Below are 19,661 nucleotides of genomic sequence, written 5' to 3' on the forward strand. Positions count from 1 at the left end.
TGCCTGTGGATGGGGCCGGGTGGAGAGCCACCTGGCCACGCCTCCGCATAGGAGCTGGAGAAAGGACATGCCACTGCTTCCAGGAGCTGCTTGAGGTAAGCGCTGCCCGGAGCCTGCACCCCTGAGCCTCTCCCTGCACCGCAACCCCCTGCCCCAGTCCTGATCCGACTCCTGCCCTCTGAACCCCTCGGTCCCAGCCTGGAGCACCCTCCTGCACCCCAAATCCCTCATCCCCAACCCCACCCCAGAGCCCACACACCCAGCCAGAGCCCTCACCTCATCCCCCTGTCCCAGCCCGGAGCCCCCTCCCACACCCTGAACTCCTCATTTCTGGCCCCACCCCAGAGCCCTCACCCCCTCCCGCACCCCAACCCCAATTCTGTGGGCATTCATGGCCCGTCATACAATTTCCATTCCCAGATGTGGCCCTTAGGCCAAAAAGTTTGCCAACCCCTGCAATAGCTTCTATTCAGTAACCTAGATAATGTGAAAAATGCAGATGCACAAACTCTGCTTTAGCAATAATATATTTACAAGATTCACATAATTCTTTTAAATTTTTCCTTGTTACTTTGATTCTTTATGTATCCGCACATCTCCATTGCACATTTTGAGCAGCTATTTAAAGAAATAACCCTCCCACATTCCAGGACATAGTCTTAAGAACAGCTATAAATTGTCTAATTGTTTATTAACTGCCGAAACTTCCTACATCCCAGGACAATCCTGCCATCTTCCAGAGCCTCATGTTATTTCCCCAACTTGATAACCCAGTGTCCAAATCTTTCCTGTCCCAATGATATTCCTGGTCTTTGAAGGAAGGCTGTGATTCCCTTTCCATCCCATCAACTCTGCTTGTTGTTTAGCTACATGATTTATTTCAGAACTACAGAATAGTCTCCCTTTTTAACAAGGTCTGATCACACAGCATCTATAACACTCTTATTTCCTGCTCCAATCTCTTACTCACCTGGATCTGGAAAGTAGATCTCATCTCAGACCCTTCAACGTTATACACTGACCACACAGGCCATCCCTATTATATAGTGTTTTGCTTATTAATTTGAGACAATTGTGACAGGCCTTAAAATTTAGAATACACTTCTGCCATCTACAAAATACGGGACTCTTCTAGTGAAGCTTGCATAGTTTCTGCAAAGTTCAGCCCAGCAACAGAAGATTACTTTAACAATAATATTTTTGAATTACGCTACCAGAGCCAAAAACTAAATGGAAACTCCTTGCAGATTTTGTCTAAAATCTCAAATGAGTCTTATAAATGGGGAAGAAAACTGCAGCTTTTGACAACATTCCATCCCGATTTCTGGTAACCTAGTACATGACTGTGGGCACAGGACACTGCTCTATGTGGAATAAACTGCTGGAGACCCGCTATTGTTTCCCTCTAACTCCGTAGGTTCTAACTCAGTGCCTGGCTACTTTCCCAACCACTGCAGGAGAATTAAACAAACTTTATTTTGTTTTTCATTCTGAACGACAGCCTCTACCAGTCATTCACTTTTCTTTGTCATTTGCCTCTAATTCAGATTCCAGCTCCATTAATCCTCTCACGCTCTCTCAGACTGGCCAGGATTTATTTTTTAATGTGGACTCATTCTGTTTCTATCTTTTCCCGCTGCTGGCTTCTTAGCTTGAGTTGTATCTCTTGGGGAAAGAGAAAAGTATGTAATAAAGTTTAAAAATCTACAGTTTGATTATGCATTTTAACACTACAGTAACATAGAAAGCACTGAAGATATCAAACACTATTCAGTTTGAGATATGAAAAATGAGACTACAAAGTTGTAGTAGCTCTTGAGGTAGACCAAATTACCTTCTGAATGAGTCACAGAGACTTTGGTTCAACAATATAATACAGCACAGTTTATTTTTTTTACAATAGTGTTCTATGAAGTAAAATATCAAAAACACTGTACAGAGAGCTATGATTGAGAGATAAAATTTAACAGAGTTAGCTACAGAGACTCATGTAGGTAAAGAGGGAATAATGACATACAAAGATTGAAGAGAGTTAGGAAACTTGGATCAAGATGCAATAAAGTATTCTGGCAGATAAGTTACAGTAGTGGAGATAGAACTGACAGGTGCTTTAGTGAGCAGGTAGATGATCAATCTTAGGCTCAAACAAACAGGCAGGTTTTAAATTAAGATTGGAAGAAATAAATTGATTTAATATCTTTATGAGAGGGGAGGGAGAATTCTGTGTAGGCTGGGGAGAGCAAGTAAAAAAGCAATTCAGCATTGCAGTGAGTCAAGGAAGATAAATTGGACAGACAGAGAAAGTGGGCAGGGAATTTACTGGATGTGAGGTCAAAGAAGAAGGGTAGAGAGCATATCATAGCGATGAGCATGGGGTTGATATAGTCTTGTTTCTTTTAGATACACAATACTCTGCCAGCATCCAAGATACCATGAAATTTAGAGAGTAGGGATTTAGAAGGATTAAACCTGCCTCCAGAAAAACACAATAACCCAGAAGGAAATTGATTATTTTACTAATAACAACAATAGTAATAACAATAGATTTTAATTTCTGAGGCATTTGTGCCATGAGGCCTCTGGCTGTATTGACTTTTTGGAACTGATTTTCCCATTTAATACAGATGCAGAGTAAGTGCAAATGGGAAATATAAAATGCTACCATACAAGCAACTGTCCAGAGCAGTGGAAAAGAGATGACTAAGGAGCCCGCGCCACTTCCCACAGTTCCCATTGGCCAGGAACGGTGAACTGCAGCCACTGGGAGCTGCGGGTGGCCGTGCAAATGTAAACAAACTGGCCAAGTGCGACCTGCGGCCCGCAGGTTGCCCACCACTGGCTGCCCACCACTGGCCTAGCCAGTTATTCCGCAGTTTGCAGTTGTGCATTTGAATTTTCCATCCTTTGAGAAATATTTTCCACTTCTCTTTATTGAATTTCATCTTGTTGATTTCAGACAAAATTCTCCAATTTGTCAAGATCCTTCTGAATTCTAATCTGGTCTTCCAAAGTGCTTGCAACACCTCCCATCTTAATGCCATCTGCAGATTTTGTACACACACTCTCCACTTCATTATCCAAGTCATTGGCAAAGATTGAAGGACTTCATTAGATATTCCTTCCCAGTTTGACAGTGAAAAATTGATAACTGCTCTTTGGGTATACTCTTTCAACTAGATATGCACCCACCTTAGAGTAATTTCATCTAATTTCCCTAATTTGCTTATGAGAATGTTATGTGGGACTGTGTCAAAAGCCTTACTAAAATCAAGATGGATCACATATACTGCTTTCCCCCTAGCCACTAGGCCAGTAACCCTGTCAAAAAAGGAAATTAGGTTGGTTTGGCATGATTTGCTCTTGACAAATCGAGTCTGGATATTATTTAACCACATTATCCTCTAAGTGTTTACAAACTGATTGTTTAATAACTTGCTGCAGTATTTTTCCATGTATTAAAGTAAGCCTGACTGGTCTATAATTCCCCAAGTCCTCTTTGTTCCCCTTTTTAAAGATAGGAACTATGATTGCTCTTCTCTGTTCTTCCAGGACCTCACCTATCCATGAATTCATGAAGATTACTAATGCTTCTGAGATTGCTTCAGCCAGTTCCTTAAGTACCCCAGCTTGAATTTCATAAGGCCCTGCCAATTTATCTAAACAATTAACCAGTTCTTTCCCTATTTTTGCTTGTGTTCCTTCCTTCCCCCTTTTGTTAATATTAATTGTGCTGAGTATCTGGTCACCATTATCTTTTTTAGTGAAGATTGAAACAAAACATATATGAAACACCACAGCCTTCTTGATGTCATCAGTTATCAGCTCTCTTTCCCCATTAAATAGAGGACCTACACTTTCTTTCCTCTTGCTCCTAAACTATGTAAAAAACTACTTCTTACTGCTTTTTATGTCCCTTTCTAAGTGTAACTTATTTTGTGCCTTAACCTTTCTGACTGTCCCTATATGCTTGTGTTATTCTTTTGTGCACCTCCTTAGCAATTTGTCCATATTTCCATTTTTCATAGGATCCCTTTTTGACCCTTTCGGATCTTTAAAAATCTCCTCATGGAGCCCTATTGGCCTCTTACTATCTTTCCTTTTCAGTATAGTTTGCAGTTGCATCTTTAATATTGTCTCCTTTGAAGTTACCATCTCCTTTGAACTCCTTTTTCCCCTTAGATTTTCTTCCCACGAGTCTTTACCTACCAGATGTCTGAGTTTGTTAATCTGCTTTTTTGAACTCCATTGCCATTATTCTCCTGTTCTTACTTCTTCCTTTCCTTATAGTCATGAAGTCTATCATGTCATGATCATTTCCATGTAAATTGCCTTCCGATTCACTACCAATTCTTCCCTGTTGGTCAGAGTAGCAGTGCAGGACTCACCCCTGCAGCGCCTCAGTTGTGGCTACTGCCAGTCTCTGTTTAGCCCCCGCGCCCTGGGGTGGACTGCAGTCTATCAGCTGATCATCACAGGCAACAAGGGGTTTGGACTGGCTGCCTTTACTCACCCTCTGGCTGCCCCTCTGCAAGCCCAATACCTAGGAGGCCTAGAACTAGGCCCTGCAGCCTGAGGAGTTGCTGGCCTAGGGTGTCCCAGCTCCTAAGGCCTTTCCCCAGCCCTGCTTCCCTCTAGGTTCCCTGGGTGAGTTCCCCAGCAGCCAGGCCTATCTCCCTCTCAAGTCAGAGTGAGACTGCTCCCTCTGGCTTCACTGGCCTTCTTATAAGGCCCATTTGCTTAGTTTGGGGTGTGGCCCCAGCTGCAGCCACTTCCCCCAATCAGCTGGGGTTTTACTCCCTTGCCCAGCCCCAGCCCTCTGCAGGGCTTTTCCAACCCTTTCAGGGCTGGAGTGCTGTTGTGTTCACCCCGCTACAGTCAGAATCAAGTCTAAAATGGTTGTTCCCCTAGTTACTTCCTCCACTTTCTGAAACAAAAAGGTGTCCCCAGTATATTCCAAGAACTTATTGGAAATTTTGTGTTTTGCCCTATTACTTTTCCAACATATGTCTGGCTAGTTAAAGTCCTCCATGATTACCAGGTCTTGATTTTTTGATATTTTTTATTTGTTCTAGAAGTGACTCATCCACCTCGTCTTCCTGATTCCATAACATAAACCCTATTTTTTTACCCCTTTTATCTTTACACAGAGACTAAACAGTTCTGCCTCTCATCTCCTCTGGACCTGAGAACAAGTTTGTATATTCTTGATGTAAAATGCACCACCACCTCTCTTCCTGAACAAGCTATACCCCTCTACACTAATGTTCCAGTCAGGAGAGTTATCCCAAGTTTCTGTGATGCCAATTAAGTCATAGTTTATTTTATGTACTAATACTTTCAGTTCTTCCTGTCTATTCCCCATACTCCTTGCATTTTTATAATAGGCATCTTAAGGTGTTCAACAGATTCTGCCACTGATTTCCCTCTTGTTGCTCCTATCCTACCGGCGTTTTCCAAAATCTCACCCTCTGTTATGGTTGCTTTTTATGTTTACATGAGGGCTTTTGTTACATGACTATGGAATGTAATATTACTCACATATAAGTGCCTAGATCTGATCTCATACTGGTTTCCCATTGGTAACTCCATCAGAGTTATTCCTGATTTACACCAGTGTAAGTGAGAGAAAAATCATCCCATCATGATTCATCAGATAAGGCAGAAAAGACAGACCTAGCTGAGGATACTAAAGCTTTAGACATCTTTGAGCCTATCTGATTGATTTAAATGTGAGCAAGATTCAGGCATTTATGTTGTTAGTTTTTACATGAGAAGACAAATTTGAATGAAGACAAAAAGGAACCAAACCCTAAAAAAACATAGTGGAATGTCTCAGGAAGTGCTTTCCTGAAAATCATCTGACAAACAGATTCAAGTGTGTTAAGTCACAGAATGTGGCCCTTCTCATAGTTCTGCTGACAAGTGGTGTTACAATACTAAGTCATATCCTGAAGAGTTGACAGTATTCCTGCAGAATTTGTCCGGTGAGTCAAATATTTTGTAATTAGATTTGCCATTTCTCAACAATAGAAATTGGGTACTGAAGGGAGTGATTTTTGATGTTGCCACTGTGGGTTTTTTTTTTTTTAATCATCAAAACATTTATGTTAAGGACATGGTGTCAGGTTTTTTTTTTAAATACACAATGCACAAACTATCTTCAAAAATATCTAGTTAACAGAATACTTAGAAGAAGCTACAATTCAAATATAACATTTTCTTACTTTAGTTTGTAGATTGTACTTCAAGCATTGACATAATTGAATCTTTAGAGTCCAAGCATCTGTTTGCTAAATTGATTTCTTGATTTGAGATCTCTAAATAAAATTGCTGTATTTACTGAATGACTGTAAAAGTGAATGTAGTTTGTCATAATATTCAATTTGCAGGTAAAGATTTCAATTTTTCTTCAGCTTGGTAGCATCCAGCTGCAATTTGATTTAAATAGGATTTGGTTTTATACTAGTGTAATCTGTGAAGGAGAGCAGGAGATAATTATTTATTAGTCAGTGTTAGAGATAAACACTATTTTTAATCAGAAGTTTAATCATATGCATTAAACTTCTTACCCATATTTTAATATCTGCTGGCAAATGCTAAATAATCCAAGGGGATTTGGGATTGAGCTCTTCTACAGGTATATCATAAACTCTGTGCATAATCTCCTTTGTGTAACTGCAATGATGTATTGCTCCGATCATGGTGATGGCTTTTAGTTTTCAGGTTTAAACTCCTTAAAACAAGTATTTGAAATCATTGGAGCAACAGTTCTTTAATTACAGTATAAAAATACTCCTGATAATGAGCCAAAAATAGTATTATTTCTTTTTTTATTAAAATCAGACAGTATATATTAAACAATTATATATATATAAAACCCCAAGCAACCTCATTCAAATTAGATTATTTAAATTGCTTATTTCAGTCTGAGGGCCCAGGCTCTCCTCTGCTGCTGCAAGCAGACAGTATGACACTGGCATTGCTTGGGCTAGGAAATGCAGAAGGCGGGGCAGGCTCCACAGCACTTCCCTAGAACCTGTGTAAGCTCCTCCATAGTTGTTCCATGCAGAGCCCTACTGGGAATTTCAGTAGACTCCATCACACTCATTCAACTGTCCTCTATTAATTTCTTCTGATCTCTATTCATTTTTTTTAAATAGTCTCTGTTGGTTTCAGTTGAAAGACCAATAGTTCTAGGAACTAACAGGGAAGGATTACGGAAATGTTGGGACCTATTTGGCCTGACCCGAATATAAGCCTGCTTTCAGCCTCACCCCCCTGCAACTCTCTCTATATCTACTCTATATGCAACCAGGATGCATAGGAACTACTGCTAGAGTAGAAGAACCATTATTGCCATAGAACCCACTGTCTGTGGGGGAAGGACAGCACCCTTACAGAGCCCTTGGATTTGAGGATGGTCCTCTCAATGTCCCTTTCCCACATACAGAGCCCTCTACTCATGTGGCGGGTGTGGTATGGATGACATGTCTGTCTGTTTGGATGGGGAATGCAGTCTTCATAGAGCTCTCTGTTCAGGTGGAGGCTGAAAAGAATGGCAGTGGTGGGCTACTGGACCCTGTTCTCCTGCATGTTGACAGAAAAGCTACAATCATGGCATCTGCCATTGAGGCAAGCTGGGGAGGAGGGAAGACTGTGGCTCACACTGTGAGTGACAGGCCAATCTGTAGAGAACACCCAGGATCTGTATCCTCACTTGCCCTCCCCAGAGCCACAGCAATGGCAATAGAGGCAGTGGCCTTGGCTCGGTGGAAGACAAGCATCAGAGATAGGCTAATGCTCCCATACTTTAGGTGTGAAGCTGATACTGCTTCTGGGCCTAACAACTCTGAGCCTAGGACTTAATCCAGTCTCAGGAACATATAGCCCCAGGAACCAGAAGACCAACAGACCAGTTGCTCTGTACCAAAAAATATGTTGGCCAAAATGAACCTGTAGGAACATGTTGGAAACTATCATTTGGAATTTGGGTTGGAGGGGAGGGACACAAGGGGCCAGCTACTTTATGCAGCATATTACCATATAGACCAACACCATCGCAAATGACTGAAGCCTGAGAATAAATGTTTCCAAAGTACTTAAATGAATTAGGGGCTTAACTCTTTGAAAGTCAATGGGACTTAGGAACCTAACTGTTTAAGTCAACGTTGAAAACAGGGCATAAGTACTTCTGAAAATTTCGCTCCCTGCCCCCCCACCCTCTCCCAAGATCTATGGAATCTCCCTCCTGCAGGAGATACCAGGGAATGAGGGAGAGGTACTGGACAGTATTTTGGAGGGAAGGAGACTCCGTATGCGTAGTCCTTGCCTGAGGAAGATCTTAGGGACTTGAGCATTTATTGAGTTAAATTGAAGTGTTAACACACCTGGCTATGTGATAGAAATGACAACAAGAGGAATAAAATGTAAATGGTTGCACTAAAAGGCAATTGTATTTGATAGTGATTTGCTCCTGACAATATTAGTCTCCCTGAGTCCTGATTCTTGTCCCAAGAAGTGTCCTATGCCTTTCTTTATGTTTTGAAAAAGCAATAGCCAAGCAAGATTTTGAGGAGGAAGTGTCCCCTCTGACAACACCACACCATATTGTCTTTTAGTAGTTTTCTAAATTTGCTTTTCATTCTCAACACTTCCAAGTGTAGGATTCAGTAGGAAATGCAGCCTGACAACAAAGATGCTGATTCGTCTATCCTATCTAACATTTAAAACAAGTCCTTTAGCTTTTGCTATTGTGACCAATTCCTTGTGTATTTTTAATGATCTGTTCAGGGAGGAGTAGGTAAGAAGTAATTATCAATAGGCTGCCCTGCAAACATACATTTTGGGACATGGTTAGAAGGGACTAGTAATCCCTTTTCAGGGTTATGTTGTGCCTAGCCTCTTTCTTCCACTCCTCCCCCTAATCATGCACTGTGATCCTGTCCCCATGGCTGCTATGCGTGTTCTTGCAGGGGAGTGAAAGAGATGGCAGTCCTGGGCTCCAGCACACTGTAGTTGTTTGCACTATCCTAAGCTGTAGGGCAGTGACTGAATTCTAGGCCTCAGGAATGGTCTACGTTTTGTTATCACATAAGCAGATGCAAATCCAGACAGCTGGAATCAAAGGAGCTACTTCAGATTTGTGCCTGTTTAAATAAGGGTGGATTTGGACCCAGATACATTAGTTATAGACCTACATAAATATTATACGTATGCCAGGCCAATGTATATTTTGACATTTGAAATAAAACACATGTTGCACCTAACTAAGATCTCAGAAATGAGATGTATTGGTAAGAAATAAAACATGACAGTAGTTAATGATAACTGTAGGTATACAGAGATTGTGACACAGTCGTCAGACAATCATTCAGATATGGCAGTGTGCATAGGAAACAAATTACATGAATACAAACATCAACATTAGTCATTCTCAGGTTGGCGAAAGGCTTATCCATACTGGTATACCTCTCCATAGAGGTGGCAGGATTCATTCTCTTGAGGAAGAGATGCATAAAAGTTATCCATACAATAGTTTATTTTTTTTAAAAAGAGAATGTCAAAGTGGAAAACAGGAGAAATGGTGTAAATTTAGAAATATTATGCAAACATTTCATAAGCTAAATGAGATAGGCCTCTTCAGCTTTGTTACAGAAAAAAAAAAGGGGGAAGATACCTTACATCTTTCAAAAACAATGTTCCTCTCTGACAACTCACAGGTCAGCCTGATAGCACCCTTTGAATGATGCCCGAATCCACCCATGACAGACATTGTATCACCCTATATTATCCCAGATGATATCAAGCTCTGCAAGGACACAGCACCTGAGTAGAGTAAAAGAAACTGTGTCCTCATTGAAGCAAAAGTTGCATTTAGGGAGGGTTAAGTAAACTCCATCTGGCTACACCTAGCTTTTACTCATCCAGTTCAGCTGGTCATAACACAGCAAAGGGCAGACTAAGTGCATGCAGATAAATGAGAGAATACAATGAGACACAACAATATGCCATACAAAATGGCACATTTACCTACTCATTCCGTAGGTCTGCTTATTATAGGGCAGCCCTGGTTGAAACGTATCTCCAATAGCTCTTGCCAGCTCCAGAGGGCAGAATTAAGGTTGTGGGGCAGGCTGGAGTGTAACTTAATTCTGTATTTCCTGGTTTTCAGAGGTTTAAATATATTGATATTCTGGCAGGTACAAGGCATGGCTGGTCAACCTTAACTCTGTGTTAACAAAGTTTTTGGCAGTGAATATTACAATTCACTTGCTCAGACCACCTTACAAATATTAACTAATTAATCCATGGAACACTCTTGGAAGGTAGATATTAGAGCTGTTTGGGAAGTTTAGTCAAAAATTAAATTTCAGTAAAAAAAGTTGTAAACTTCTGCAAAATTTCTAATGCATCCCCCACCCTTTTTTGGGGGGGGGGGGGGTTAGCTCTAATAAGCATATTAATCACTGACGTGACTTACCTAAGGCCAAAAAGAAAGTTCAGTGGAGCCAAGATTAGAATTAAGGAATTCCTTATTGCCAATGTCATACTCATTCCACTAGATCTAGTGTATTCCTTTTTCTAGTGTAGTATGCACAGTATTATTAAAAGAACTAAAGAGTAAAAAAGTTACATCAGACTATCCTTCAAATAGGTTCCAAAAATATAAAGCTATAATTAAAAAGCAGCGAATAATAATAAAGAGGTTCTATCACACCAAGCCTGCAGTAATTGGTCTCTATTTACCATCTCGGTGGAATTCAACAACAGAAGTAGTAAGAATGGGATTATTCATAGACTCCAAGTAACACGCCTGCTCTGTGATGATTCTGCATTTACAATTACATTTAGACCTGTCCGCTAGACAATTTTTAATCCATTTAATGTGTGCTGTGTTCATTGTATCTCTTTCTAGTTTTTCATCAAAATATTATGTGGTACCAAGTCAAACACCTTAAAGAAGTCTAAAAATATTACATCAACCTTACTACCTTTATCAACCAAACTTGTAATCTCATAAAAAGGTATCAAGTTAGTTTGAAAGATCTATTTTCCATAAACCCTTGTTGATTTGTGTTAGTTGCGTTACCCTCTTAGTTCTTGATGAATCAAGTCCCATATCAGCTGCTCAATTATCTTGCAGGAATTAATGTCAGGCTGACATGCCTTTAATTACCTGGGACATCACATTTACCCTTTTTAAAAACTGTCATAACATTAGCTTTCTTCCAGTCTTCTGGAACTTCCCCCGTGTTACAAGACATACTGAAAATCAACATTCATGGTCCAGCAAGTTCCTAAACTAGCTCTTTTAAAACTCTTAGATGCAAGTCATCTGGACCTGCTGATTTAAAAGTGTCTAACTTGAGTATCTTCTGTTTAATAGACTATATCATCCATTGAAAATACAGTACACAACTATTTAACACTTTTGCCTTTTCTGAATTATTATTGACAACTCTACCAACTCCATTTAGTAATGAACCTATATCTATCTATCTATCTACGCTGGCCATAGATTGCCACTTGTGTCACTTTGCTTCACTTATCAATTTTCTATTATTCCTAACTTGTGATTTACATTCATTTTCATCAACTTCTCCTTTCTCCCATCTGTGTTGAGAGAGAGAGAGAGAGAGAGAGAAAAAGAGAGAGAGAGAATGCACTGTCTTCATTTTTTCCACTAAACTAGGGGTACGTCTATACTTACTTCCTGGTCCGGATGTAAGCGATCGATCTTCTGGGATCGATCCTGGAAGTGCTTGCCGTCGACGCCGGTACTCCAGCTCAGCGAGAGGAGTATGCGGCATCGACGGGGGAGCCTGCCTGCAGCGTCTGGACCCGCGGTAAGTTCGGACTAAGGTACTTCGAATTCAGCTACGTTATTAACGTAGCTGAATTTGCGTACCTTAGTCCGAAGTGGGGGGTTAGTGTGGACCAGGCCATGGTCAGTTTTTAACCAGTATGACCTTTTATGGGATTGTGGCTTTTTGGCCATCTAGTAGGGTGTCCACCACTTGGCACACAGGAAGAGAATTAATAATTTCACACCTATTATTGCACAAATGTGTTTTTTTCCATCAAAAAAAAAGTTACAAAGAAAAACAACAAACCATACACATTAATTATATAGTTTGATCTACATATGAGTCCTCCCTTGGGAATTACAGAAATAATGAAGATAACATTTCAAATAAATTCCATCCTTACTGGTTGAATCCTAAGTAGCTGGTGGTATACAGTAGCACATTTGCAGAGGTAATCTTTTTTCAAAGAAACATATAACAGCTTACATTTTAATATAGTAAAATTATCACTAGCTTATCATATAAAACAGTGTTTCCCAAACTTGTGACGCCACTTGTTTAGGGAAAGCCCCTGTTTCAGTAAAACACAGAGAAGGGAAAGGACCTCTGGATCTATTTACTAAGGCCGTGTTTCCCAAACGCGGCGGCCAGCATATCCCTCGGCCCGTGCCGCTTCCAGCAGCTCCCACTGGCCTGGAGCAGTGAACAGCGGCCAGTGGGAGCCGTGATCGGCCGGACTTGCGGACGTGACAGGTAAACAAACTGGCCTGGCCCGCCAGGGGCTTTCCCTAAACAAGCAGCGTCCCAAGTTTGGGAAACACGGCCTTAGTAAATAGATCCAGAGGTCCTTTCCCTTCTCTGTGTTTTACTGAAACAGTCTTTTGTTTCTATTTATAGACAGAGCAAACCCCTGTCTTGTTGTAAAAATTCATTTTTTTTAACTTTAAGTGGTTTTGATTATTTGCAGTTGCCTCTGATGGTTTTCCATTGAAAATTTTAGTATTGTGCAAGGCGAAACAAATGAGCCTTGCAATGCATCACCAGCTAACCATAGTGGGTAACAACTCCCTTCTGCCTGAATGGGTCATCACTGGGACACTTTATGCCCTGGTGACTATTTTTTACTCCAAGTCCTTTCAATATAAATACTTAAATAATACCCATATATGTATTTCACAATTGTTAGGAATCTTGACAAGTTATGAGCTTTCTGTGTATACATTACATTGGGGTTCCCAGACTATGGTATGTGTACCCTTGGGAGTATGCAAGACATCTCTGGGGGCACGTGGGATAAATTGTGTAATGGTGAATTCTATGTATTAATTTCTTTCTTTATTGAATGTTCATAATTTTCATAAGCTTTATAACACTTTGGGCATTTGTTATATAAAATACAGTAGATTATTTACTTCAAGATATACCAATGAGAACAGTTACACAGAGACGCTGACATACAGAGCCCTCACCTCCAATCACTGTACAGCGTGGGTTCAGTTGCCCAGCAACTGTTCAGTGTAACTGAGCTCAGAACTTAGGGTTTTCTTTTTGGTTGTATATGTTGCACTATAACTATATCTGTACGTAACAGTGAAATATGGACAGTTGGCTAAAGACAGTTAGTGTTAAGAAGAACACACAAAGTATCAGTCATGAGAAGGGTAAGGGTATGCAGGCAGCTGCTAGCTCTGGAAGGGTGTATGCAATAAGAATAGTTAGGAAACCTCTGCATTACTCTATATAATAAATATCCCGTAAGACGTGTTTAGGGTAGTGAAAGTTTGGTGTAGTGAGTTTGTCAGATCTGACATGAGAGTTGTTTCCAAAGAAGGGGGACCCTTTGCTAAGGAGCCTCTGTGTCACAAACCCCAGGAATATGACTACTGTGCAATATGATGATCGTGAGGCAAATTTCTTCCTAATCCATAGCAAGTTAATCATCATGGGCCCCTAAAATTTTTTGGCCTGTCTAGTATTATTGCAGTTGATATTCCTATTATTCTTGTCAATGTAACAGTGCAATCAAACCCAAGTACGGGGCAACATATAGCCGTATTGTCTGAAGAGTAGGGCAGAGACCAGACTATTAAATTGAGATGCACAATCTGGTCCCTGTTTCTCTCTTGCTCCATGTGGCTCCATGTGCCAGCCCTTTTCCTTATCCATCCAACCCCTTCCCAACTACAACCCCCACTTGACAATAAATTGGCTTCTGTTTCTTTTTTTTCCTCATAAAAGAGGATCACTTGTGAGTTTAAAAACTACAACCACTCACCCTCAAAAATCTCACAATATTTTTTTTTCATTTCCTTAGTTTTTTTTTTAAACTGAACTAATATTTTTTACATATTTAGTGAACAGTATGCAACACCTGAAGCCAAGAACAATTTTTATCCCCCTTAAATTGGAGGTTTTCAATGGAAGTAACTGCACCATACTGTAGATATGATACTATGCCATGAGTATCATAGCCATAATCACAAATAAGAAATACAGGAGAAATGTATTAATTATGTTCTTTCAATTGTTTGTCATTGATGGCTAGCTGTTGAGTGCATTCTTAATGGGTGAGCAATAGCAGAGCAACATAGTCTTATTCTGTATAGTTATTAAGTTGATGTGTATACATACAGTGTTTGTCAGATGAGTTTACTAACAAGCTTCTGTTTCCTTCTGCTTGAAATACTAGTTTATAACATGCTTGAGGGAGTCTATTAAACTGGATGGGTAAGGTGGGTAGCATCAGAATAGATGGTTGAAACACAAGCTAATGTGTAGCCAAAAGCAGGCTAAGCCAGAAGTAGCCTAAGCCCAAGCTGAACACCTGTCAGTTGATTTAAGTCATGATTGAAATAATTTTCTTTATGAATTATCTGAAAAGGCCACTTGGTTTTGATTTTGTTCAGCATGTTTTCCCTTTGCTATGAAATACAATACAATGAATGGTATGTGTCAGATTCCAATGGCTTCTTTGCCCAAATTGAGAGATATTGTAAGTCACACATCACTGAGGGTGAAATTCACCCTCTGTGAAGAAGAACAGCCCAAGGCCTATGCACTACCTAATTCCTCTGTAGCTTTATTTTCAGAGCTAAAGTGTACCTTTCTCTGGCCTTTTCACATGCCATGAAATAAATCCTTAGTGAATGTTAAGGAATATAAGGGGGAAATTTTCAAATGTACAGAGTGGGTAGGCATCCAACTCCCACTGAAAGTTGATGGCAATGGAACACCTAACTTCAATTCCTTCCTTTCAAAATCTCCCCTATGATACTACAGCGTTAATATGGAAGAAACAGAAGAATGTGAACAAATTTAAAAGCTGAAACATACAACTCTTTATACCTTCCTATTAGCACTTTTTCTTTTTTTCTTGTCCCTCAGCATGTAAATTTCTTCAACTTAAATTCCTTTACACCCACCTAAAAATGAGTATATGACACTTTGCATTATAAGTGAGAGACATTAGAGTTTCTCTCCAAGTAATGCAGCCTTGTGAGATTCCATTCCTCCAGGGCAAGTATGTGCCAGGCCAAGTGTCTTTAGTTTGTGTTGGTATTCATTACTATTGTTATTAATATCATCATGGTGAAGGGTAGGTGAAGAGATGTTGTGCCTGGGTAGGTAAGGATACATGACAGTTGTTCATGGTTAAAATTTGGATGTATAGCCAGATTTGTCTTCAGTGCTGGCAACCTCCCTTATATTCTAAGAGCAGACTGACATGGAGTCAACTCATAAAACAAATTTTTCTCATACCTAGATAACCCCATCACCCCCAGAGACTTGTTAAAGTAAGGCTTTAACAAGTGTGTGTGGCCAAGTATTACAGAATCCTTTATTTCACCTCATAAAGGATGGCCATTCTCAGTCAAGCATTGCACTTTATTTCAGACTGACTGTTCTGTTAATTCTGTCAATGCAGGAACCACTCACAACAAATGATAATAGCATACATCTTGTGCAAAGACTTGGCTTACCTAAAGAATAATTTGTGTGATCAGTTAAACTGACTGGTAGAATGCAAGGGCTTCTAGGCTGTATTTTCCTTTTGTCTGTTTAATTGAAAACACAAAATGTCAGAGGAGATCGAATCGGATGAGACAGTTAATTTCTATTGATCAGGAAAGAAGAGATGTGCACATTTTAGCTGCTTCTTCTTACCACGCTAGCTCCTTCGGCATTTTCAGCAGGGTGATTTTGTTGTGATAGGAGGGAGGGAATGAGGAGGTTAAAAACAATTGTATGCACTCCTCCATTTTAGCTGTCAGTCATTAGGATCACCGAGGCTACTTATTCACCCTTCAGGCAGTTCTGTGACTGCAGCTCAAAATGAGCCTTGTCTAAGCAGAAATGTACAATTATACCAATCAAATGATTGCCGGCCTACACAATACAATTATCCAGCTTAATTTGCAGGATGAATTAATTGAAGGATGATTTTCTATTTTGCATAGAAGATCCCTCTGAAGGGATTTCATAAACAGAAAATTGAATGCTTGACTTTTATACCTTTGAATCCCTAATAAAATACTTCTCTTTTTTTAATTAGAAGTTGCCTTTGTTCTGGTTCTTCTCTTTTAGGAATAGGAGGAATTTTTAATAGTAAAAATGATCTGTTAGATTAACATAGAATCAATATTTGTAAGGGGCTGGGGAAGTGCTACTTTGTAAAAGCTTTTCTTTTTTTCCCCTTCCACAGATGAATATTGATTGAAAGGAGGTTTCAGTATGAATTGTTATACTTGGCTATCTCTTCTGCCAACACTTGTTCAGCTATGGCCTTGCCTTCCAAGTATGCAGAACCATAACACCCACAAAATGAACCAACCTTTTGCAACACTTCAGAGAGTGAAACGTGGCTGGGTATGGAGCCAGTTTTTTGTGCTGGAAGAACAGATTTTAACAGAGCCTTTGTCTGTTGGCCAGGTACGTTCTGTGGGAGATACAGTAACATAAAGTGCAACGCTTTGACTTAACAAGTTGATTAACAACTGTTTGCATCACATAAATCTGGCCATGGACAGAGCAATCACCTCCAGAGATTCGGAAGTCTGTGCTCAGAAACAGGAGGGAAAGTGCACTGGCAAAAAGGTTTGTCAGATGTCTGCACATTTGCCCTTATTATGGTCCTAATCTTACAAACAGGAAGATCATTGGAGGGTCGGAGCCCTACATATGCCAGGCTTTTACCAGTGCTACAATATAAGTCCTTCACCTTCCTCAACACCAAATTCATTATGCAATTAAAAGTAAAATCACACACAGTAGATGTTGACATGAGACTTTAAATTTCCCTTTTATCTTCTGAATGAAAGCTAAGGACTCATTTATCAACACCTGGCAATTTGCTTATGCTATTTTTGGCACTCTATGGAAGCAGCCATACTGAGTGCAATGCAGTTTACAAACAGTATTTAGCATGATTTTCTATTACACTAAGTAGCAGGTGATTTACCCCTCATTAATTTTTAATGAAGCAGATTAATACTAAATCCTTTTACCACTGAGAAGCTATAGGAACCTGCATGGTTCATTAGATTAATGTAGCTTTAGCACAATGAGCAATTATTTTTCAACCTCTTTTAAAATTGTGCATTAAGATAATTTTCTTAATGAAATCTCCCTCTCTGCTTATTTATTTTTATTTATTATTATTATTATTATTTTATTATTATTATTAATTTATTTGCCTTTTTTAAAAAACCAGAAATAATTGTAATCTCTAGATCTGGTGTCCTTTTCTGTAAGGCACTTTCTAGATGAATGAACTGAAATAAGTTTAACCACTAATTAACTAGCACTAAAATTTAATTGGGCCCAAAGGGTGAAGTGCTCAAAATTCATTAATTACTTTTTCACAGCTCTTTCAAAGTAACTACTGTGGAAGTATGATGTCTCACTTCTAAAGGAGCAAGTGTAGATACCGCATATGCTTTTGTGGCTAGGAATTTAGTTTCATGCCAAAAAAATGCTATGATTTCCCTGACCCTTAATATAATTCTTATATTCTTTCCTTTTTGTTCTTCACAGTGCTACAGGTATATTGAAATGGAATTTTAATTGAGGATTATGATTAACTTATTGCTGTTTAAATCAGCCACATTTACTTGTGATTTTCCACCAAGAAGCACATGCTCTGTTGTCAGTAGGGAAGTGACAATCTAAGATCAGTCAGTGACTTTTTAGTAAATAAGGCCCTGCAGGGAACTGCATCAACAAGAGTCCAAAAACAGACTGTCTCTGTTATTACCTGTCACTTGTTCCAGCTCACAACTCCCCTGCACACTCTGATTGTACAATCAGAGCTTATGTTTCTGTAATTTCAATTTTGAATCAGTCCCTCCTAGATTTCCAAATGTAAATGAATCTGATGAATCTCTTTGCAGTGATCACATTTGTGAAAAGATATGTGTCCATCAACATCACATTTGGAACTATTTGGGGGATGTTCTATGGCTGTTTTATGCAGAGGTCAGACTAGATGATCACAATGGTTCCTTCTGGCCTTCTTGGAATCTATGTATCTATAACCCCAGATATATTCTTAAACCAAGTACATAAAACCTTTTGGGCCTAATTCTCATTTGTAACACAGGACCATTTACTTTGCTGTTATGCCCCTCTGACTTAATATAATTTACACGTACTCTAAAGTCCTTTTACATCACCAGGGTAGCGCAAAGAGATCTTAGTGTAAATAAGAATTAGGTCCTTTTATGTATCTGCAATAAATGTTCAATATAAGAAGTCTCCTATTTTTATGTAATACGGTCATGTCACCTAACACAATCTTTTGGTTACAAGGATGGTAGTACAATATTGGTTAAGGTTGAGACCAGCTGACTGTTTTACAGATGAGTTTTCTAAATGGTATAAAATCCACCTGCTTACGTGGTTTGTCTTGAAAATCAGTGTATCCCATGGGCATCTGGGGGTAAGGTTAGTGGTAGAGCTGGTTGGAACATTTTCATAGAAATTTAATTTCATGAAAGCTGAAGAATTTCAATGCGATATTCTGATTTTGATTAAGTATTTGTTGGGAATGCGAGAGGAGAAGAGAGAGAAAGAGTCTCTCACACTCTATAGCTTGGTGGTTATGGTACTAGCCTGGGATGTAAGAAATCTAGGTCCAAGTCTCTATAAGGCTCATACTGATCTGGGATGAAGGATTCTGCTCAGAAACAGGCAGAACAGGCACTTAAAACTGAGTCTCCCATATCTCAAACCATTATCAACAAGATCTGGTTGTGGTCCAAAGCCAGACATTTTGAACCAATTACATTTCATAAAAATATTTTTAAAGTTTTGGATTTGTTCCAAGGTGGAATGAAAACAAATTGTGAAACCTCAAAAGTTGCCACAAAACAAAATTTTCATCCTGTGATCATGTCTAGTTAATGGTCTAAATGTGAGGTTATTTAAGCAAGATACAGCCCCCGCTAAAATAATCATGTGACATCAAAATGTTTTGGTTCTTATAACACATTTTTTGCACACACCTGTAGCTCAAACTATTATGCTGATCTTCTTCACACTGATATCACCTACCCAGGATTGATCTCAGCTAGTGTCTGGCACCTGCTGTCCTTGCGGGGAAGCAATATTTAAAAAGTCATTCCAGGTAAAGGTTGGGTGTACACTGTGTCTAGAGCCAAGGTTATGCTCCAGAGTTATTTGTACATGTGCAGCAGTGCTGTTATTCTGTTGCAAGTTAGTGTTTGTAGGTAACCTGATCTCAAAGTAAGTGTGTGGAACAAGGTGACCTGCTGTAGTCATTGAACCTGAGCAACTACCTTGAAACCTATTCCATAGGCAAGGCCAGTGAGACCAGCAGAACTGCAGGGTCACAAT

General features: G+C 39.6%; 1 protein-coding gene across 1 annotated transcript in view; it reads left to right on the top strand.

The window, feature by feature from the left end:
* The window catches only part of CDH19 (cadherin 19), a 163,032-nt gene that overhangs the window by 90,017 nt on the left and 53,354 nt on the right, over positions 1-19,661 (top strand). Inside the window, exon 2 of the mRNA XM_024206277.2 lies at positions 16,510-16,736. Coding sequence (XP_024062045.1) covers positions 16,539-16,736 — 198 coding nt within the window. The 5' untranslated portion in view covers positions 16,510-16,538. The remainder of the gene's footprint in view (positions 1-16,509; positions 16,737-19,661) is intronic.

This window comes from Terrapene carolina, unplaced genomic scaffold (genome assembly GCF_002925995.2).
Source record: "Terrapene carolina triunguis isolate 2854851 unplaced genomic scaffold, T_m_triunguis-2.0 Scaffold58, whole genome shotgun sequence".
In the NCBI taxonomy this organism is placed as follows: domain Eukaryota; kingdom Metazoa; phylum Chordata; order Testudines; family Emydidae; genus Terrapene; species Terrapene triunguis.